Raw genomic sequence first — 24,150 nt, forward strand, 5'->3', positions numbered from 1 at the left:
ATCTGAAATTTCACTGTATTTTTATTATAGCCACAGAAATAATCTAGGATACAGCATGGAGTGAATAGCTAAATGCAAATTATGAATATACATTTTCAAAATTGTAAGTTGTTTGAGTCTAACATGGATTGTTATAGATGCCATTCAACCCAAACAGCCAAATAATGTATTATTAGTGTTCATCTATACTGTCACTCCCCAGGCTCTCAAATTTATATCACATTGTATCTTAAAACTGTGTCTTACTTTTTCTAGGTTACATGGATATGAATAAACCCCACCTAAAGTAGGTCCTTTTTTTTTTTTTTTTTTTGGCGGTGCAGCGCAGCTTGTGGGATCTTAGTTCCCTGACCAGGGACTGAACCTGGGTCCTTGGCAGTGAGAGTGTGTGCAGTCCTAACCACTGGACTGCCAGGGAATTCCCAAGAAGTAGGTCCTTTCATTTTACTGATCCCTTCCCTGAGACCATCATGGTGACAAATGAAAAGCATGTAATGAAACTACAACATCAACAGGTTTCTAACTTCAGGTTGCGGGTCATCAACAGTAATGTAGCCTTTTCAAGAAACCTCAAATAACTGAATAAAAAAATGTCACAAACTGAAGATAATTAAACTTTCCCACAGACGTCCTTTCTCCATTGGCAGATTTAGTTCCCCAGTATAAATTTTCTTATGTGTAAGTCGATTGACAGCAGTGGTTGAACACTTTATCACCTTTGTTACATTTGTAATGTTTCTGTCCGGTATGAATTCTTTGTGGTGTATCCTGAGGTCACTGCTTAAAGGCCTTGACACACTTGTACAGTTTCTATCTTATGTGAATTCATTCATGACCACAAAGGTACACATTTCTGACAAAGCTGATCACTGTCATTACATTTGGAAGGTTTCTTCTCTAGTAAGAATTCTGTTATGAAAAAAAAAAAAAAAAAGAATTCTGTTATGTTCCACAAGCCTGGTTACAAGCTTTGCCACATAGTTAAGTTTTATATGATTTCTCTCCTTGATGGAGTCTCTGATTTTAAGGCTTGACCACCTGCATAAGTTTTATCTCAATCCTTATATTTGTATTATATTCTTTCTACTATGAATTCTCCAATGATCCCCAAAGCTTCAGCTTTTAATAAAAGCACTGCCACATGTATCAGCTTTATAATGTTTCTTTTCAGTTATGTATTTTCTGATGCCTAGCAAGGTTTGTAAATTGGGTAAAAGCTCTGCCACACTCATGACATTTGTAAGGTTTCTCACCAGTATGAATTATCTTATGTCGATTAAGATGTGAACTATCTGTAAAGGCTTTGCCGCACTCATTACATTTATGAGATTTCTCTCCAATATGAGTTCTCTTGTGACGCCAAAGTTGTGAATTCTGGCTAAAAGCCTTATGGCATTCATGACATTTGTAAGGTCTTTCTCCTCTGTGAATCCTCTGATGTGCCTCAAGGCTTGAGTGCTGGGTAAAAGCCTTGCCACATGAATTGCACTTGTGTTCTCCAGTGTGAGTTCTCTCATAACCCCAAAGCTGTGAAGGGTGCATCAAAGCCTTGACACACACACTACATTTATTTGGTTTCTTTCCAGCATGCCTTCTCTGATGCCTACTAAGACTTGAAATTTGGGTAAAAGCTTTGCCACACTCATCACATTTGTACGGTTTCTCTCCAGTATGGATTGTCTTATGTTGAGTAAGATTTGAATGTTTTGTAAAGGCTTTGCCACACTCAACACATACATAAGGTTTCTCTCCAGTATGGATTCTCATGTGTTGGGTAAGGATTGACCGCACGGGAAAGGCTTTGCCACACTCATTACATTTGTAAGGTTTCTCGCCAGTATGAATTTTCTCATGAATCCAAAGGAGTGAACGTTGAATAAATGACTTCCCACACTCATGACACTTGTAAGGTTTCTCCCCAGTATGCAGCCTCTGATGACTTGCAAGGACTGAATTTCGACTAAAACCCTTGCCACACACATCACATTTGTATGGCTTCTCTCCTGTGTGGATTATCCGATGGTTCCTTAGGGCTGAGTGCACACTGAAGGCTTTGCCACACTCATTACATCTGTAAGGTTTCTCTCCAGTATGGATTATCTTATGCTGCGTAAGATTTGAATGCTTCCTAAAGGCCTTTCCACACTCAACACATAGGTAAGGCTTCTCTCCAGTATGGATCCTCTTATGCTGAGTAAGGCTTGAACGCTTCCTAAAGGCTTTGCCACACTCATTACATGTGTAAGATTTCTCTCCAAAATGCACCGTCTGATGACTTCCAAGGACTGATTTTCGACTGAAGACCTTGCCACACACATCACATTCATATGCCTTCTCTCTTGTATGGATGACCTGATGTCGACTGAGGTTTGAGCGCTGATTAAAGGCTTTGCCACACTCTTTACATTTGTAAGGTCTCTCTCCAGTATGAATTCTCCGATGACATGCAAGGTGTGAATTTCGACTAAACACCTTACCACATACATCACAATTATATGGTTTCTCTCCTGTATGGCTTAACTGATGTCTACTGAGGTTTGAGCCATAAGGAAAGGTTTTGCCACACTCATTACATTTGTAAGATTTTTTCTTGTATGCTTTCTGGTCTTGTGTCAGTATTGAAGGATGCATAAAGTCATTCTTATATGTATTAGGAATGTTGGTTTGGACAATAGAAGAAATTGTCTGAAGTGGTAAAAATGAGGTACTACTGTTGATACTCTTGTCAGCCTGATTAAATTCATCAAATTTCTCTTCACTTTTAAATATATGCAGATCATCCTGAAAGCTTAATGTAAGCCTATTTTCAATAAGTTTGTTTCCAGTATCCCTTCCACCATGTTGATTTTTTCTGTCAGTGAGATTTTCACTATGGGTTATAGGCATTCCTTTGTAATTTCTTTCATCATCTCTCCACTGACATTCAAACACATGCATGTTTTCCTGGCTCTCCCTGAAGTAAAAATCTCTGATTTCATGGCTTTCATGTCTTCCCAACATCACTGTTTGGAATATTTCTCCTGTGTCACTGTTCGCTTTTGGTTTTAATTTCTTGATCACATGTATATGAGAGACAGCTACAAGATACAAAGAAACATAGGTATCCTATTAATTACAGATCGTAAATAAACATTTCATGTTGAAAACGTGATATGACACCAAAGGTAATACTTATCCTGAATAGAGTTATAAAACTTCCCAACCATGATCTTCAAATTTTTTGACACACTAAAGAAATAGGATCCTTTATTAATGAAAGAATAATCACATGTAATTCAAATTAATTTTAGGGTAGCCTAGTCAAACACCCTACGACAAAAACACTCACATTGTGCAAACTTAGCTCTCAAAGAAAGGGTATTTTCCACCATGACCACAAAGATCACATACCTGTTGGCAGTAAACATACTGCTGTCTCATAACTGAGGAGAAAAAAACCATAATATATATTTTATGCATAATTATTGTACATAAATAAGTACTAAAGGACAATGTACTGTAATGGTAAATAATCCAAAACAAGCTTATCTAATGAATAATCTAAATAACTCGCAGTTTAGAATCACAAAACCATTGTAGCATTGAGAAAATAAATCAATAAAACAATTTATAAGAAAACAAAATATTTATCTTTTTTTTTTTTTTTTAAAGTTCTCTCTCTTCTTTTTTTTTTAAGGATTTTCTTATTTATTTATTTATTTATTTATTTATTTTTGGCTGTGTTGGGTCTTCGGTTCGTGCGAGGGCTTTCTCCAGTTGCGGCAAGCGGGGGCCACTCTTCATCGCGGTGCGGGGACCGCTCTTCATCGCGGTGCGCGGGCCTTTCTCTATCGCGGCCCCTCCCGTCGCGGGGCACAGGCTCCAGACGCGCAGGCTCAGCAATTGTGGCTCACGGGCCCAGCTGCTCCGTGGCATGTGGGATCTTCCCAGACCAGGGCTCGAACCCGTGTCCCCTGCATTAGCAGGCAGATTCTCAACCACTGCGCCACCAGGGAAGCCCCAAAATATTTATCTTAATACACATTATAAATCCAAATGTACCCATTGAGAATAGGCATTTTACAGCATTAATAAGTGGTGTGTGTCAGATATATTGCATAATAACATGCTGAAAAAACATCATCTATAAATCACAATATAAATTGATAAATATTCTAGTAAATCATGATAAAGCCAGCATAAATAATAAGTCACCATATTATAGAAAATTTTACTCTGTGGAACTCTTAACATTCCCCCTTTAGAATAAAGAAAGGACTTATATTCTAGAAGGAGCACACAATATAAGAACTGAGAGTTATGTTGAAATCACTGACTTATGCAATATCATGTCAGGAAAATACATAACATTAAAAGAAGAGCTGGAGAAAGAAGTCAGAAGTCACAGTTATGATTTCATGACTGCAGTTATATCAGTCAATTAATAGAGGAATTCCCTCTCTATGCAGTGCCCTTTAATTATCCTGTTCACTGGCACCAAATTATTTGTGATACAGAGTAATGTGCTTTGAAAATTTACTAATTAAGGTCAGAGACAACATTGTTGAGAATATACTGAAAAATAAAAACATACAAGGTGCATTGCAGACAAAGGGATATCTCATAATAAATATGACAGAAAGTTGACATATCTTATTATAGAAAAGTAACTTTTTGAGTCTTTACTGTAAAACATACAATATTCTAAGCCATTTAAAAACATTAATTTGGGGACTTCCCTGGTGGCGCAGTGAATAAGACTTCGCGCTCCCAGTGCAGGGGGCCCGGGTTCGATCCCTGGTCAGGGAACTAGATCCCACATGCATGCTGCAACTAAGAGCTCACATGCCACAACTAAGGAGCTGGCGAGCTGCAACTAAGGAGCCCACCTGCCGCAACTAAGACCCCACACAACCTAATAAAAAAAACCAAAACACAAAAAAACACTAATTTGTTTTAAGGCTTGAGGTAAATCACCACTATTTTTAAAATAAGGACAGCTGATTCACACGGTTTATGTACATAACACAAATTTACACAGAAAGTGAGAGAAGCAAGATTTGAACCTGTACCTACGGAATCAGACATGTTCTTAAGCATGACTGGCCACTCAGGCAGTATATATTACAAAATATTACAACGAATACCAGGAGCTTAGAAAGAAATACTTCAAGGGAGATATAAGAACTCAGCTGTGTCACTATAATAGTGTGACTCAGCCACTCCTCCTGGAATTGGCTTTTGAGTCACCAGCCCTGTACATTCTGATTTAGGTCCTGTCTGGAGAAAGTTGTTCAGTGGATAAATAGGGGTCATTTTTTACAGTGTGAGTAGTGCAGGGGTAGGGTGGGTGGGTAAAGGAGTGTTGTGGAAATTGGGGAGTTCCAGAGTAAAAACTTAATAATTCTAGGAAATAACAGTGTATTCCATCCAAATCAAGACACCTGGTGAAGAAAGGTCAGGTATGAGGAAGGGCAAGAGTGGAGGGCAGGGAGTAACAAACATGTGGGTGCACAGCTTGTGTTTGCATATCTGTGGGTATACAACTGTACGAGGGTGACTAAAATACTGACCTCAGAAGAAAAGAAGACCTGGCAAGGAGCACAATGCTGTCCCATTTTTAACTAATGGAATTATATACAGACTATGGGGCAAAAATGGAAGAGATTTTAAAATGCAGAGAGTGTGATGTTGTAGGGAGAAAGCATGTTTACACCTACATCAATATGTGCTGTGAAATTTTTTAAACTGAGTATCTCATGTGTTCCATTTCCAGGCATGTATTCAACACACAACGATATTCCAGGATATGTGCAAGAATGGGAGAAAAATCAGGAAATGGCCATCAAGAGTAGATGGATGTGTTTACTCTGTACACACACATGCAGGTACAATAAAATGTTATCAATGGTACAGCAAAATAGGGGGATCTTGATTTCAAAATGATGATCTCCTGGCTGGGTGGGCAGAGAGTTTGTTTGGAGATACCAAGATAGCAGGAGGTGTTTGCAAAGGTCTGAGAATTTTAAGATGTGATAATGTTAGTTTTAAAAAAAAAACAAACAAAAAAAGAATTTTACTAAATAAAACACTAATTATATAAAATCTTTAAAAAAAAAATCTAAGACTCTTTGTTTGATATTAAAAATAATAGTGTCCCTTTTCCTGGGGTCTCTACTTGAACTCATATCCTGGATCTCTTAACACAATCTCTGCCATATAAAAGGCATGAGGAGTGATGTCAGCAAGATGGTAAGACCAATAAACTCAAGGCAATGATTACCCCATGGAGACACCCAGTTAACAACAATATACAACCAAAGGGGGGAAAATCCTTTGGGAAAACTCTGGAAACCAGTAATAAAGCTGCAGCACTCAAACAAATGACTACCCCCAAAACACTGAGCCAAAAAGTGTCAGAAAGATCATGACGATTTGCTTGCCTTTGACTCACTCACTCCCCAGCACACTGCTGTGAGACTGAACAGGAGAAAGCCTCCTAATACCCAGATCTGCCCTCAGGAGGAAATGCAGATCAAAACCACGGTGAGATATCACCTCACACCCCTTAGATGGGTTATCATCAAAAAGACAAGAGATAACAAGTGTTGAGCAGAATGTGGAAAAAAAGGGATCACTGCTGGGAAGAATGTAAACTGTTGCAGCCACTATGGAAAACGGTATATAATTTCCTCAAAATATTAAAAAAAAACACCCTGCTATCATATAATGCAGCAATTCCACTGCTGGGTATATATCGAACAAAATAAAATCACTGTCTTAAAAAGATACCTGCACTCCCACATTCATTACAGCAGTATTCACTATAGCCAACATGTAGAAACAACCTAAGTGTCCAAGAGATGGATGGATAAAAAAAAATCTAGTAGACATACACAATGCAATACTATTTAGCCACAGAAAAGAAGGAAATTCTGCTATTTGTACCAACATGGATGGACGTTGAGAGTATATGCTCAGTAAAATAAGTCACACGTAAAAACTAATACTGAATGATCTTACTTATAGGTGGAATATATATACATAGAAGAACAAAAAAGACCAAAGCTAGCAGAAGTAGAAAAAAGTAGATTAGAGATAAATGAAATAGAGAATAAAAACTACAGAAAACCACAACCACAACTGGGAGGAAGCTTCCCAAATTCCAGCTCCTTCCTTAGGAGGAAATGCAAATCAAAATCACAGTGAGCTATCACCTCACACCTGCTAGAATGACTATCATCAAAAGGTCAAGAGAGGGCTTCCCTGGTGGCGCAGTGGTTGAGAGTCTGCCTGCCAATGCAGGGGACAGGGGTTCGAGCCCTGTCTGGGAGGATCCCACATGCCGCGGAGCAACTAAGCCCGTGAGCCACAACTACTGAGCCTGCGCGTCTGGAGCCTGTGCTCTGCAACGGGAGAGGCCGCGATGGTGAGAGGCCCGCGCACCGCGATGAAGAGTGGCCCCCGCTCGCCGCAACTGGAGAAAGCCCTCGCACAGAAATGAGAACCCAACGCAGCCAAAAATAAATAAATAAATTAAAAAAAAAAAAAAGGTCAAGAGATAATAAGGGGAGGTGAGCATATGGAGAAAAGGGAACCCAGTGCAATGCTGGTGGGAATGTAAATTGGTGCAGCCACCACAGACAGGAGTATGGAGGGTTCCTCAAAATATTTTAAAAAACAAAAAAAGAACTACTGAAACAGGAGGGAAGGAGGCAGGGCACAACCTTTGAAAGAATGACACAGCCCGAGGACATGACATAAACTGATTAGAACCAAATGGATCCAAGATGACGGACAAGTCGACTTTTTCCACTAGACCTTGAGCCTCAGTACACGCTCACATCAGCAAGCTAAATGACATACCTACAGGCGCCATGACAGTTCCAACACAGACCATAAGGATCAAAAAGTGGGCGGTAGCCCAATTCCTGGAAATCTCCACCCCTTCCTAAAATAAATGGAATACTCCTCCCACTCATTAGCCTATGAAATTGCCCACTCCTATAAAAACTGACAACCCCATACCCTGGCGCTTTTCTCACCTTCTGAGATGGCCCACACTCTGTCTGTAGAGCGTGTTTCTCTCTAAATGAATCCACTTCTTACCAATCGCTTTGTTTCTCACTGAATTCTTTCTGCGATGAGACATCAAGAACCTGAGCTTCATTAAGTCCTGAAACCAGGTGTGTGATCTCAGTTGGAAGACTGTGGGTTTTGGCCGGGTTCGAGTCCCGGCTGCGTGGGTTCAAGTCCCAATCTGAGGTGCATGATTTCACTCCCATAGGATATAGCAATCCCACTTCTGGATGCATACTGAAAGGAAATGAAATCACTACCTCAGATATCTGCCCCCCATGCTGTTGCAGCATGATTTACAATAGCCAAGACATGGAAATAACCTAAGTGTCCAACAGTATGTAAATGAATTTTAAAATGTTACACACACAATGGAATATTATTCAGCAATAAAAAAAATTAAGTAGTAAATCCTGCTATCTGTACCAGCATGGACAGACCTTCAGGGCATTATTCCAAGTGAAATAAGTCAGGAGAGAAACACAAATACAGTATGACCTCAATTATATCACACGTAGTGGAATTTTAAAACAAAAACAAAAGCCAAACGATTAGAAAAAGAGTAGAATAGTGGTTGCAGGGGCTGGGGATTGGCAGTTTCAGTTATAAGGTGAGTAAGTTCAGGGGATCTAATACATAGCATGGTGACTGTTGTGAACAATACTGTAATTATATACTTGAATTTGATAAGACAGTAGATGTTAAATGTTCTCACCACACACACACAAAATTGTAATTATGTAAATTGATGTATATGTGTTAACTAAACTGTGGTAATTATTTAGCAATATATTATATGTATATCAAATCATCACTCTGTACACTTTAAATTTACACCATGTTATGTTTGATTATATGTCAACAGACCTGGGGAAAAAGAAAATACAAAGGAGTACACAAAAGAGATCCTGGTTTATCATGTGAATAAGAATTTCAAAAAAAAAAGCAGAGAGAGAGAAAGGAAGAAAAGACGGGGAAAAAAAAGATCTCAAAAGACCAAAACAGAGCCAAAGCTCCAGAAGGAAAGAAATAAGAGTAAGATTAGAGATAAAGGAACTAGAAAATTAAAAAACTACAATCACAAAACTAAAAGTTGGTTCTTTGAGAGACAAAATTTACACTCAGCAAGATTAAGAAAAAGTCAGAAGACTCATAGTTAAAATCAGAAATGAAAGAGGGAACATTACAACTGCTGCTACAGAAATCAAAAGGATTATAAGAGAATAGTATAAGCAATTCTATGTGTAAATAAAGGGTGGCAAACCAAGGAGAAATGGCTAAATTTTCAGCAACACAACCTCTGAAGACTGAACAACACAGAAATACAAAAACTGAACAGACCTATACCTAGTAAGAAGATTGAATCACTAATCAAAAAGCATTCAACAAAGGAAAGCCAGATAGCTTCACTGCAGAATTCTATCCAACATTTAAAAACAATGAATGCCAATCTTCCTCAAACACTTCCAAAAAAACATGAAGTGGAGGAAATACTTCCAAACTCATTCTATGAGGCCAGAATTACTCTAATACTAAAACAAAGACACTGCTAGAAAACCACAGACCAATACCTCTGATGAATACTGATGCAAAAATCACAAATAAAACGATAGTAAACCAAATGCAACACCACATTAAAAGAATTATACACCACGACCAAGGGGGATATAGTTTTGGAATGCAAGGGTGGTTCAACATATAAAAACTTTTCCGTGTAAACCTGCATATTAAAAGAGTAAAAGGAAAAAAAAAAAGCTACACAATCATCTCAATTGATGCAGGAAAACTATTTGAAAAAAGTTAACATGATAAAAAACACTCAATAAAGTGGAATACAGAACAGCTACCTCAACACAGGAAAGGACATGTATTAAATGGCCAAAACATCATACTCAATGTTGAAAGACTGAAAGCTTTTCCTTGAAGATCAGGAACAAGACAATGATACATGCTCTCACTATCTGTATAAAACATATTACTGAAAAAAAATTACTAGAAGTCCTAGCCAGAATAGGAAGAAAAAGAAATAAAAGGTATCCAGATAGAAAAAGGAAAGAAAATTATCTGTTTCCAGCCGATACGATCAAATGTGGAGAAAGACCTGAGGATTCTGCAAAAATCCTGCTAGAACTAATGAATGAATTCAGAAAAGTTGCAAGATATATTATCAACATGTAAAAATCAAGTGTGTTTTTATACATTAACGATGAACAATCTGAAAGAAAACTGAGAAAACAATTCCACTGACAATAACATCAAAGAATAAAACACGCATAACCTTAGCAAAGAAGAAGATTTGTACACTGTAAACTAAAAACATTGCTGAAAAATATTAGAAAAGATACAAATAAATGCAAAAATATTCCAAGTTCATGGACTGGAATACAATATTGTCAAGATGTCAATACTACCCAAAATAATCAACATATTCAATGCAAATACCTAGCAAAATCCCAAGTGTTTCTTGGGATTTTAGATAATTTCATCCTAAGATGCATATAAAATAGACAATTTCATCCTAAGATGCATATAAAATCTCAAGAGACAAAGAATAGCAAAAACAAGCTTGAAGAGAATAAAGTTGGAGGTCTCCCACATCCTTATTTCAATACTTAACACAGGGCTTCCCTGGTGGCACAGTGGTTAAGAATCTGCCTGCCAATGCAGGGGACACGGGTTCGAACCCTGGTCCGGGAAGATCCCACGTGCTGCAGAGCAACCAAGCCCATGCACCACAACTACTGAAGCCCACACGCCCTAGAGCCCGTGCTCTGCAATGGGAGAAGCCACTGCAATGAGAAGCCCGCACACTGCAACAAAGAGTAGCCCTTGCTCACTGCAACTAGAGAAAGCCCGCACACAGCAACAAAGACCCAACACAACCAAAAATAGACAAAAATAAAATAAATAAATTTATAAAAAAAAAATACTTAACACAAAGCTACACTCATCAAAACAGTGTGGTACTGGCATAAGCACAGAGAGACCAGTGGAACAGAATAGAGAAATAAATGTCAGAAAGAAACAACGTGTATATGGTCAAATGATGTTCCACAAGGGTGTCAAGATCAGTCAGTGCGGGAATGATAGTGTATTCCACAAAAGATGTTAAGAAAACTGAATATCCACATGCAGAAGAATGTAGCTGGACCACTGCCTTACACCACATACGTCTAAACATGAGCTCCAAAAGTATAAGACTCCTAGCAGAAAACAGGAGGAAACCTTCATGACACTGAATTCATCAATGATCTATCAGATATGACATCAAAGGCACAGGCAACAGAAGTGAAAACGGATAAACTGGACTGCATCAAAATTTACAATGTATTGTGCATTAAAGCACACTCGGGAGAGTGAAAAAACAACATACGGTATGGGAAGAATATCTGCAAATCATGTATCTGATAATAGGTTAATATTGGGAATATAGAAAGAATTCTAACAGGGTCTGATCAGCAATTCCATCATGGGGGTAGGGGTGGATCCCCACACCAACAAGCAATGTTCAGGCATCAGCTGGGTGTCCTACAATTGAACTCAGTTGTGACACTATCTACCTGGAGATAGTCATATCCGACAGGTTAAGGGCTTGGTGTTATAAAACTGCCCCCTCCACCTCACACTTTAGATGCCAATCTCAAGTCCAGGATGTCACCAGGGCTTCTGACCAGCAGCCTACAGATCAGAGGTTCCAACAATTTATTTGTTAAGAATGTTCCATAGAACTCAGAGAAATATGTTACTTATTAGATCATCAGTTTATTATAAAGGATATAACTCAAGAACAGCCAGCTGGAAGAGATGCATAGGGCAAAGTATGGGGAAAGGGTTCGGGGTTTCCACGCCTTCCCCCAGACCACCATCCTCCCCAAATCTCCACCTGTTCATCAACCTGAAAGCTCTCAGAACCCTCTTTCTGGGTTTTTATGGAGGCTTCATTACACAGGCATGACTGATTAAATCAGTGGCTATTGGCAGGCAAACTCAACTTCTAGCCCCTCTCCCCAACCCCCTCCAATCAGGGGTGAGACTGAAAGTTCCAACCTTCTAATCACATGGCTGGTTCCCCTGGTGACAGCCCCCCCTCTTGAGGGAATTTCCAAAGGTCACCTTATTACCATAAACTCAGTTGTGACTTAAGGCGATTTGTTATGAATAACAAGACACCCATTCTACCTTCATGGCTCTGAAGTAATTTCAGAAACTGAGGACAAGACACCTAACATTATAACAAAAGATGCTCCCATTGCTGTTATCACTCAGGAAATTCCAAGGGTTTGGGGAGCTCTGTGCCAGGCATGGGGAAGAGGGTCCTCCTCAGAACTGAACCATGTTGGCACCCAAATCTCAGACTTCCAGCCTCCAGAACCGTGAGAAATAAATTTCTGTGGTTAACAAGCCACCCAGTCTATGGAACTTTGCTAGAGGAGCCAAAACCGACTAAGAGACCTATGATCTAGCAATTTCATTTCCCTGTATATGTAACAAAGAAATTGAAAGCCGGATCTGGAAGAGATATTTGCATACCCATGTTCACAGAAGCATTATTCACAATAGCTAAGAGGTGGAAGCAACCCAAGTGTCCACTGACAGATGAATGCACAAAAAGGTGATTATTCAGGCAAAACAACAAAAGACTCAGATCCCGTCATGTGCTACAACATGGATGAACCTTGAGGATGTTATGAAATAAGCCAGTCACAGAAAATACTATATGAGTCCATTTATGTGAGGTATCAAACACAGTCAACTTCGTGGAAACAGAAAGCAGAATGGTGTTTGCTAGGGGCGGCTGAGGGGGGATAATGGGGAGAAATCAAGTGAGTTTAAATACTCATGGTCATCAACTGAATCTATAGTCAAACAACAAGAAAAACGTGGTATATGTTAACTCTTCTAAGCTCAAATGATGTAAAACATTATGAAAGTTATTTGACACAATAAAAAAAAGAACATGAGGTCGGGGGTGCTTCTACTGTTAATACTATGTATTAGTAGATACATAATTATTTCGAATCAATCAATAATATGCAATATGTCTAAAATTAATCAATTAGACTTCATAAATATCATCAGGAGAACAGAAGTAACCTTATGGAGAAAATAGGTGAATGGCCCTCATGGGGAAGGACTTGTATTAATGGGCGCTGTAGTAACAGCAGTTCCGTGCAGAAACATTTTCTGGCTGTGGCGTGGAGACCGATGGAGGAGACCCATGTGCACAGAGGTGGTGACCAGCACACACAGCAGATAAGCCAGAGGACAACAGCACAGCACCAGTAGGAGGGACATCAGGGACCAGGTGCACTTTATATGAAGCTAATGGAAAGGAAGACGGGGAACAAGACGGTCTTCCTGTGTTCACTCAAGAATGCAATTTCCAGAAGAGGGATTGGGAGTTTGGGATTAGCAGATGCAAACTATTACATGTATGTATGGATGAATCACTTTGCTGTACACCAGAAACTAACACAACATTGTAAATCAACTATACTCCAATATAAAATAAACTAAAAAAAAAAAAAGGAATGGAGTTTCCAGAACGTTAGAAGTTTTGCAGGAAATACAGGTGTCAGAAACAACAGTGGAGAAGTTCATAAAGTGCAAGAAATGGGCTAAATTTTCTATAAAACACAACGGCATATATAAGTATTAATTCAGTGTATCAACATGGACACAATGAACCTAGACAGGGAGCATGATTATTAGAATATCACAGTCATGCCCCAAAATAAAAACTCAGTGAAATTTATATAAAATTCAACAAATTATGTACAGAAAATTGAAAACATACAATAGGAAAAGCAATGAATTTTATATAACAAATTATGGCAAGGCAATCAAATGGTATTCCTGGGATTAAGAGAGTGACAATTAAAAATACATATATTCTCAAGATATTAAAAATCCCAACTTAAAAACTGTAATAAATTTAATATTTGGTACTCAGTTAGGTGAGAAGTAGAAGGAATTAATAAGAATATGTTTTCAAAATATTCTGGACTAAGTGTAGGATTTAGGGAAACAGCTGCTGAGCCATACCCCCAACTCTAAAGGAGGAAATACTGTAAAATATAGAAAACAATATCCACTCCCTAATCCCCCCCTCCCACACATTGCAAATATGAAACAAAGAACACAAAGAGTAGCAGCGGCTCAAACACAACAAATTACGGTACTTCACTGAAGGCATCATTCAGCTTCGTAAGTTCCCTCACTACGTTGCTTGAAAATAATGTGTTGAGGTAGAATGAACAATGGCACACACAGAGGATAGAAAATGTGGTACGGACAACAGTTTAGTCAACAGCCTCAGAGATATGAGGATATGATCTTCATAACAAATGTTGTTCCCAGCAGAAATTCGTGTTATTTATTGTGGCACAAAGGGGATGGTCATTAGCATATGTGAACACCACTGTCACAGTGTCCTTGAGAGGTGCTTTCATGACACTCCTCCAAACTGGAAAGATTACTGAAAACACTTATCAGTCAGGCTCTGATACTTTCCATCTCAGTATCCTGGGACATGCTGACCACTCTACTCAGTAGCTTCAAGTGGTGCTTCTTATGTAGCAGGATAACGTCACAAGATATAAGTGACAGTATTCTCCATCAAGAATTTTGTCACCAAGGAAACCCACTCCATAGGAGAGTCCACCAAAAATCACCCGTTACTTAAAGGTGGATGATCATGGCAAAAAAATAGGATAAAATTTCAGACCCTAGGACTGTGTATTTCAGAAGCAAGTTTCAGGGGCAAATTCATGCAAACTTAAGAGAATATGAAATCTGGAAGAGTCTCCATTACCCAACTAGATAGAGTAGTGCAAAAGGCAGGAAAATACAAGATGTGGGGTCAGATATTGTAGGATCTTGAGATGGGACCATGTGCTCTATCCACAGATGCCAAGCGAAGAGCCTGACAGACTGGCATATGCCCCTCATGTAGGACTGGGGATTAAAAAGAAGATCTCTCCGTCCACCGTCTTTACAGTTTTCCTAAGTAACAATCACAGATGATCCAACCCACCTCCCATTACACACCCTCAAGCTGTGTGACAAAAATAGAACAGGAGGAAGGGTGGAGGGATTTGAACAGGCAGACGGGGCTTGAGACAGCCCCATGCAGGTTCTGGGTGACAGATGGAATCAAAGAGCAGCCAGTGTTTTCTCATCTCCTGATTAGGTCTCCCAAGTACAGCAAATGGAGATGGAACTGGGAAAGGTCCAGGGGTTAGGACTGTGGAGGGGTCACCTCCGATCAACATGGACTAAGAACTAAGCATCTGATGCAATCAAGAACAGAATGAGAGACCAAGGGGAAAAGAGACCCCTTTCAAACATCCCGTCCCATGCTCCTCAAGGTCAAGGAACCAAAGAGTTCACAGGAGCCAGATGACGGAGTGCAGATCATGATAAAAACTCTGCCTTTGTCTGTTTTGGAGCTGCAGCACCCCTGAAGGGTGAAAAGACACATTTTACATGCTGAAGGACAGAGTGATAAGTTAGGGAGGAGAAAAATGTCCTCTGAGAGTTCACAAGAAATAAACTTCTGTTTTCCCATAGAACTCTCCCACTTAAGAAAAGTTTCCCGGGCTTCCCTGGTGGCACAGTGGTTGAGAATCTGCCTGCCAATGCAGGGTACACGGTTCGAGCCCTGGTCTGGGAAGATCCCACATGCTGCGGAGCAACTGGGCCCGTGAGCCACAATTACTGAGTCTGCGCGTCTGGAGCCTGTGCTCCGCAACAAGAGAGGCCGCGATAGTGAGAGGCCCGCGCACCGCGATGAAGAGTGGCCCCCGCTTGCCACAGCTGGAGAAAGCCCTCGCACAGAAACGAACACCCAACACAGCCATAAATAAATAAAAATAAATAAATTTAAAAAACAAAACAAAACACAGAGGCCCTCCATCACTGCTCAACCATTGTTAAAAAAAAAAAAAAAAAAAAAAAGAAAAGTTTCCCAAACACTATTAATGGTGAGGTTTCCTCTCTGCTCTTCTGAGCTCCGACCTGTGTTGGCACCTTTGATACGTTCCCATTCATTTGATTTTTTGCTATTTTTCACTTCACTCTCCAGAGCCCAGAGCTCTTTCCCTTGCTCCAAAATGGAGATAATATTCACAACAGAAACAGAAATTCGTACTCATAAAAAGAAAGGAACATGGTGTACTGTGGCGTTTCCAGAATCCCAGTTCCTTGTTCAGCTGAGGAGTGAGGACATTACAGATGGGTCTGGAGAATCATTTCACAAATTCATCCACTGCCTCCTTCTGAATACACAGGGAACAGTATAATATGCAGACATCTAGCTCTTTTCCTAGAACTACTGAATCAAAAGCACAGGGGTAGAAAACAAGAAATCTGATATATTAAGAGTTTGCCATTGGGCTTTGTAAATACTGAAGCTCTGGAACAACTCCTAGTATATCATGAAATGGGCAGATTCCTGAAGAAAGGCAATTTTAAACTCCTGATGTCGAATCATAAAGCTTTTCACGTCTGAGTCAACAGGGCTTTCAGGTCAGTTAAGCACAACAGGGCCTCCCAAGAGGCACACAAGGGAAAATGCAAATATACGCAAGGGCAGATCCCAACTTCTAGAGGGAAGTTATCCTCACCCAGGGAGAGCAGGTTCCTGTAGGTCTCCAACATCACGTCCCTGTACAAGGCCCTCTGACCAGGGTCCAGGCATTCCCACTCCTCCTGAGAGAACGTGATGGCCACATCCTCCAAGGTCAACTGTCCCTGAAATGAAAGATACATCTCACCAAGGGGCCATGAGGAGAGTTCTTACTGTCACATAAAAGGAGAAGAGAGAGGGTCAACTGGGTTGAAGAGTGAGTTCTGACAGATTTGAGTAAAGGCATTTTGAGCAAGTTATATGCCTGAAATTTTAGTTTCTTTGCTTCCATAAAAGATTACGATATCCTCTGAGTCAGTGTGGATTACTGGTTTTTGTGGATGATACATGAAATATACAAGTAAAAACGCAGCACAGGTTGTCTACACAGCAGTGTCAGATATTACGTTCTACACATTGCGGGTATTCGGTACGCAGATGAGCTAGGACATGAGTGGCGTCTTCAGAGGCGACTCCACAGTGGCTTTACCGGGAGATCAGGATCTTAAAATTGTGACGCGGGTAACAAGAACAATGACGAAACGCGTGCGAACACTTCCTGTGTGCTGAGCATCACGCTTGAGACTTTACATATGTTAACTTGTTATCGACATAATAGCTCATTAGAGAAAGACCTGTCCCCACTTTACAGAGGAGAAAACTGTGTCACAGCCACTCTAAGAAACTCGCCTCAGAGCAAATAGCTAGGAAATGACACAGCGAGCACCTGAACTCAGGTGGTCGGCCCCTAATCAAACCTAAACAATCAAATAGTTAAGTACAGCATGAAAAGTACCCTGACAGAGGGTTCCCTGAAAAATCCTAAAATGAGTACAAGGTGAACAATGTGCAAATGCATAAAAAGTCATATATAAATACATACATGTCTACACATGTTACCATTTTTGCTATTTAAATTATTAATGGGATAGTGTAAAAGAGAAGTACCATGTAATTTCAACTGCTAAAAAAATATAAAACTTATTTATAAAATAATATTTTATAAAAGCCATGGACTTGCACATCCATGCACTAATGCACACACATGTAGACACACCACTCACTAAAATGAGAGCAGCTGTCTCAACGTATTTTGGATGATTTTTTAAATTATCATTTTGATCAATGTATTTCAACATCTCTGGGACAATGAAAATGTACTAAGTGTACTTAATTTAGTTTGTCAACATTATTCTATAGTAGGTTAGTAAAAAATAGGTACAAACATGAAGAAATATATAATGCTTTAATGTCTATAAAATACATTACTCAAAAATACAAATATAATTTTATCCATTTAAATTTAGATATGTAGTTATTAAAAAAAAGCCAAACCGAGTTTATTTGTTTATTCCACTAATAAAATATTGATTCAAAATTGGAAGGGTTATTAGTGGTGTACATTAATTTAACAGATTAAGGAAAGAAATTATCAAAATAGTAGAGTTGAAAAATTCTTGGATAATTAAAAATCATGACAAAAAGAATACTAAAAAAAAAAAAAAAAAAACTTTTATTGAGCAAGAACATACTGAAGCATCACAGAAGACTGGCAAGTCCGAAGAAGGGCATTTCAGGAAGGACAGACAGAAGAAACAACTGAGAATATGACTTTACCTGAGAAAGAGCCATTCCTGACTCCTTTTCTTTCCTCTTCCTCCTCTTCCGGGCTTCTTCCTCAGACAACATGAGTCTTTAGAGGTCGATCTTGAAAGTTGAAAACATGCTGTTTAATGCTAAGAATCAACACACCCCCTTCCTAAGTCACAGCCCCTTCCTGAGTCACCACCACGCACACAGGGAAGACCTCAGCATGTGGAACAGACAGTCCCCTGCTGCCCACGGTCCCAGGAGGGGCTCAGGACAGTAAACTCCCACACAGAGACCAACACAGGAGTTTCCCACCCTTTCCTTCAGATCAGGCTCCCCTCCTGGTGAGGCCCTCACGTACACAGCAGCAGCGGGCACCTCAGCTGGACCCGACGACCCCCTGCAGGTCACAGACCAGCCCTGATTCATCCCCACGCAGAGCAGAGCCCCTCAGCCTCAGCCCAGATCTCAGCCCGCAGGAACGGGGGGGACCCAGAGTCACGATGCTCAGTGATGGATCCGGATTGGAATCACCTGGGGCACCTTAAATATGATTGAGGTTGGGCCCTACACTGACTACATGAAGGGGAATCCCTGGTCAGAGGGTACAAAACATGTCTATGCAAAATGCCTCATCGATCTAATGGGAAGCCTGGGTTGAGCAGTGCTCAGAGGAGGCAAGCCCAGCACAGCCCCCACTTGCTTTTTCTTTTCCAGCTTAACTGAGGTATAACTGACGAATTAAAAAGGTGTAAATATAAGGTGTACGATGTGATCATTTGACAGACACATACACTGTGAAATAATTACCACAATCAAGTAATTACACTTCCATCAACCCACAATTACCATTTTGTGTCCGTGTGGTGAGAACACGTAACATTTACTCTCTCTGCAAAATTCAAGCATATAGAAATACACTACAGTTAACTACAGTCAGCATGCTGCACACTAGCTCCCCAGAACTTACTCATTTTACAACTGAAAGTTTACCCCTTTGACCAAAATCTCCCCATTTTCACCAACTCCCAGACCTTGGTAACCACCATTCTACTCTCTGGTTCTACGAGTTTAACTTTTTCAGTTTCCACACATAAGCGAGATCAGACAGTATGTCTTTCTAGGTCTGGCTTAGTTTACTTGGCAGAATGTTCTCCATGTTCATCCACAGTGTCGTAAATGGCAGGATCCTTCATTTTTACGGCTGAATAGTAATAGTTCATGGTATATATATATAACACATCTTTGTTACGCATTTATCTGTCACCAGACCTTCGTGTTGTTCCTACACCTCAGCTGCCATGGCTAATGCAGGGATGCCCACAGGAGTGCAGGCATCTCCTTCCAAATACTGACTCTGTCTCCTTTGCGTCAACAGCCAGAATGGGCTTGCCAGGCGGTCTGCCTGACCTATTTTCCATTTTTGAAGAAACCTCCACACTGAGTTCCACACCTGCTGTACCATTTACATTCCCACCAACAGTGTAGGAGGGTTCCCTTTTATCCCCACCCTTGCCTGTACTTGTTATCTCTTATCTATTGGCTAATAGCCATTCTGAAAGGTGTGACACCTCCTTGTGGGTCTGCTCTCCCCTGAGGCCTGGTTCTCACCAGGACTCAGCCAGTGGAAGGGGAAGCAGCAGAAGGAAACGTGCAGAGCAGGCGTTATGGACCAGAGGTGGGGGGAGGGTGTGGCTGGCATGTTAAATGGGAGGGGGGTGGTCAGAGAAGGCTCCACTGAGACGCTGACATCAGACCAAAGGCCTGGGGGAGGAAGCGTGTTTGCCACCTGGGTCTGAGGGACAGCCCCTGTGAGGGCCCTGGGACTGTAGTAACCTTGACCCCAGGAAAAGGAAGGAGCCTTGGGTGGCTGGAGCAGGGTGAGGAGGAGGAGACGGCAGGAGGGGAGGTCAGAAAGGCACTAGGGGAAGCTGATGAGGAAGGGCCTTGGTCTCCAAACATTTTTCTTCCATAAGAAAAAAAGAATTTTAGCAACCACGTATTCCATCATTCATTTTAAGTAAACATCTAATATATTTGTATCTTACATTTTAGAACAATTACACATAATGTAGTGTTTTATATATTTTATATACATACCAAAATGTTCATCAGAGCCCCAGGAAGGACAGTGTCGCCCTTAAGCAAGATGTGTTAGATGGCAGGGGGAACACAGCCAGGGATCTCAAGGAGTCAGTTTCGGACAAATTAAGGCGGAGATGCCTGTTAGATGTCCCAGCAGAGATGTCGAGGAGACAGCTGGACACAGGATTCCAGACTCTAAGGGAGAGATGTGGGCTTGAGACGGCAAACTGGGAGACGAGCAGGTGGTGTTGAAAACTCATGAGAAGAAATGATGAGGAAAGGCAGCGGATGTAGACAAGAGAAGAGGTTCAACGACTAAAACTTTTGGATGCTCCTACGTTCAGAAACCAGGGTGTTCAGAAAAATTCATCAGAGGACAGCGAGAAGGGAACAGGGAAGTGAGAAGAAAATTGAAGCAAACAGACTTTTAAAGGTTAAATCAGTCTTTCAAGAAAATCAGTCTTTCAAGGAAGGAGTGATCGAGTGCGCAACACGCTGCCGATACGACAAGCAAGATGAGAAGACGAAATAAATGATTGGATTGAGAGATGAGGAGGTCATTGGTGACTCTGGAAAAGAAAGTATCAGTCGCTGGTGCATGTGAAAGCTTGATTGGGTGGGGTTCACAGGGGAACTAGAGGCAAGAATTGAAGACAAAGAACATAAACAAGTTTGTAGTACATTGTGATCTGAAATGGAGCATAGAAAAAAAGGTACTTATAGTAGTGGGGACAATGTAGTTAATTAAGAATGCTTTGTTTTAAAGATGGTAGAGTGAGCTTCCCTGGTGGCACAGTGGTTGAGAATCCGCCTGCCAATGCAGGGGACACGGGTTCGAGCCCTGGTCTGGGAAGATCCCACATGCCGCGGAGCAACTAAGCCTGTGCCTCACAACTACTGAGCCTGCGCTCTAGAGCCCTCGAGCCACAACTACTGAGCCCGCGTGCCGCAACTACTGAAACCCACACGCCTAGAGCCCGTGCTCTGCAACAAGAGAAACCACTGCAATGAGAAGCCCGCGCACCGCAACGAAGAGTAGCCCCCGCTCGCCGCAACTAGAGAAAGCCCGCGCACAGCAACGAAGACCCAACGCAGCCAAAATAAATAAATTAATTAATTAAAAAAAAAAAAAAGGAAGAGTGCAACTTCCAATAAGACATCTTTAAAAAAATTAAAGGGCTTCCCTGGTGGCGCAGTGGTTGAGAATCTGCCTGCTAATGCAGGGGACACGGGTTCGAGCCCTGGTCTGGGAAGATCCCACATGCCGCGGAGCAACTGGGCCCGTGAGCCACAATTACTGAGCCTGCGCGTCTGGAGCCTGTGCTCCGCAATAAGAGAGGCCGCGATAGTGAGAGGCCCGCGCACCGCGATGAAGTGGCCCCCGCTTGCCGCAACTAGAGAAAGCCCTCGCACAGAAATGAAGACCCAACACAGACATAAATAAATAAATAAATAATTCCTTTTTTAAAAAAAAATTAAAAAAATAAAGATGGTAGAGTGCATAAAAAGGTTTTGGCGTGTGTGTGTGCGCGCGTGTGTGTGTGTTGGTCTTTGTGTGTAAGGTAGGCAACACCACCATTTGTGTATGCTGATGAAAATAAACCCCTAAAAGTCAAATACATGATGCAGTGGAGGAAGGATGCCACGCCGTCCTGACACAGAGTGAAGTTGGCAACAAGGGCACAATCGCAGGGTCAGCCGCAGCCAGGAGCAGGGACAGACTTCACAGTCGGTACTGAGGAGAGAACACAGGCCCTGAGACAGATGGGTGAGCCAGTTAGAGGAGGTCTCTTCCCTTCGCTCCAGGGGCTCCATGAAGAAGAAACAGGGTCTCTGAGAGGAAAGATGGGAGAGGATGAACTGGGCTGATGAGGGCCTGTAAAGGAAAGGTATGCAGCAGACACAGGGGATGGGAGGGAACAGAGCCGGGAACCTGAAGTGAGACCAGGCAGTCTGGGGGTGTGCTTTTCTCCAGCGGTGATGAGCCCCACGGGGACAGCAGAGGAGGCACAGCTGGGTGTGATGGGGATGCCAGGGAGGGCAAGGAAGTGGAGGGTCACAGGAGAATGAGTGCACCCGTCCTTCGCTTTGCGGCATCTGACTTGCACGGCTGTGAGTAAGTGACAGGGTGTGCTTGTCTCCATGACGGAAGAACCACCTGGATAAGGCAGGGCAGTGTATTCCACCGGCTTATCATTCTACCCCTGATGCAGACAAAACAAGCCCGGACTACAGTACGTACTCCATATGTAGTCAGAAAATTAATAAGAAGAACAGAGTGAAACTCGTACACCCTGCGGCATGGTCTTCACTTTGGGGGACGGGACGGATGTGTGCAGGGGTCCTTTGCCCTGGAAAGAGTGAGGAAGGAGCTGACCAGGAACAGCAGAGGCAGGTCTAGCCAAGGGTCCTCCATCCAGACAAAGCCCCTTACCCTCAACAAGTGCGAAGGGCAAGTGTAAGTTCAACCAGGACCGCAGTGAGCTCAACCAAGGGGTAGCTGCCTAAGGCTGAGCAAGACCCAGTTCGGAAATAAAAGAACCTAAAATCAGCAGAAAAATGAGAGGCCTCCTGGCTGCCTAGACCCCTCAATGGAGAAAAGGTCTCGGTGTCTAGGATTTCTCACTCTGCAGTGACATTGGCTTAAAAAAAAATCACAACCTGGGACTTCCCTGGCGGCCCAGTGGTTAAGACTCTGTGCTTCCAACGCAGGGGGCGCAGGTTCGATCCCTGGTCAGGGAAGTAAGATCCCATATGCTGCGGTGGGGCCGGGGGGTGGGAGGGTCACAGCCTGAAATCCTGACTTGATGGGGTGGTTGGGATTGTGCAAACAGCAAAAGCACAGCAGGAAGTGGGTGTCTGAACAGAACAGTAGAGGGGAAGCTGGAAGACCTGAGGGAGGCAAGGCACAAAGAGAGAACACACTTCTCTTCCTCAAGTCACCTATCTGGGAAACCACCATCACTGCCATTCTAGCGAACACAACAGAGAAACGTGTATGAAGGGTGAGTGTGTGCTGGGTAGGAACGCAAGTTCCTTTCTGTCGTCTGACCCCATCAGCTCAGCCCATTCTACGCTCTACTAACTGCTGAGCCCCAGATCCACTGGTGAGTGTGAACAGAGCTTTTCCTTCATCCCACTCCTGAGTTTTCCCGCAAGTGCCAGGGCTGTAACTCCCCAGATGAGGCTCCCCTTCCTGTCTCCAAATGCCCTGCTCAGCCCACAGCAGCCCTTCGCAGTGGTTCTGCGTTTAGTTTAAAACATCTTGCTCCTCTGCTCCCAGCTGCCTTGTGACGTGTGTGTGTGTGTGTGTGTGTGTGTGTGTGTGTGTGTGTAGTGTAGTGTTTTGGGACAGATGTGCAGAGGACAGTAGAGAACCCACCACTGGCCTGGCAGGAAGAAAGCAGAAGCTGCCTTTTCCCAACAATGAGCCTCTGTACTTCAATTCACCTTGGTGTTGACTGCCCCCGATTCCTGGAACAATCCTTCCCCCGAGTCATAGGGCGTTATGGCCCCTCTCAAGTTGTGCCCATAGACACATCCCCCACAGGTCCTCCCTATGAACCCTTTCTGCCATCTGCAGCTTAAGACCCAATGTTTCCCTTCTGGAGTCATACAGACTTAACGAAGTCTCATGCGGCCCAAGACACTCCCAAGACACCCCATAATGATCCCTTATCCTACTATGAAACCCCACAAAACATTCCAAACCCTAATAACTCATGCATTTAGATGGAACAGTACACATGAAGACCCTCGAGGACCCACTAGACTGAAGACACCATCTT

At 41.9% G+C, this 24,150-nt stretch overlaps 1 protein-coding gene across 2 annotated transcripts in view; it reads right to left on the reverse strand.

Moving 5' to 3' along the window:
- Positions 1-24,150, reverse strand: part of LOC114235400 (zinc finger protein 665-like) — a 427,904-nt gene that overhangs the window by 401,942 nt on the left and 1,812 nt on the right. Inside the window, exons 2-4 of one of the 2 annotated variants that reach the window (XM_057533491.1) lie at positions 18,305-18,394; positions 16,686-16,812; positions 312-3,077 (exon numbers count right to left, since the gene is read on the reverse strand). In XM_057533491.1, the coding sequence (XP_057389474.1) occupies positions 1,168-3,077; positions 16,686-16,812; positions 18,305-18,376 (2,109 nt within the window). In that variant the 5' untranslated portion in view covers positions 18,377-18,394 and the 3' untranslated portion in view covers positions 312-1,167. Of the gene's footprint in view, positions 1-311; positions 3,078-16,685; positions 16,813-18,304; positions 18,395-24,150 lie in introns of those variants that run through there. The other variant, XM_028165906.2, reaches the window with a different exon arrangement.

The sequence above is a fragment of the Balaenoptera acutorostrata genome, chromosome 19 (assembly GCF_949987535.1).
Source record: "Balaenoptera acutorostrata chromosome 19, mBalAcu1.1, whole genome shotgun sequence".
Lineage (NCBI taxonomy): Eukaryota > Metazoa > Chordata > Mammalia > Artiodactyla > Balaenopteridae > Balaenoptera > Balaenoptera acutorostrata.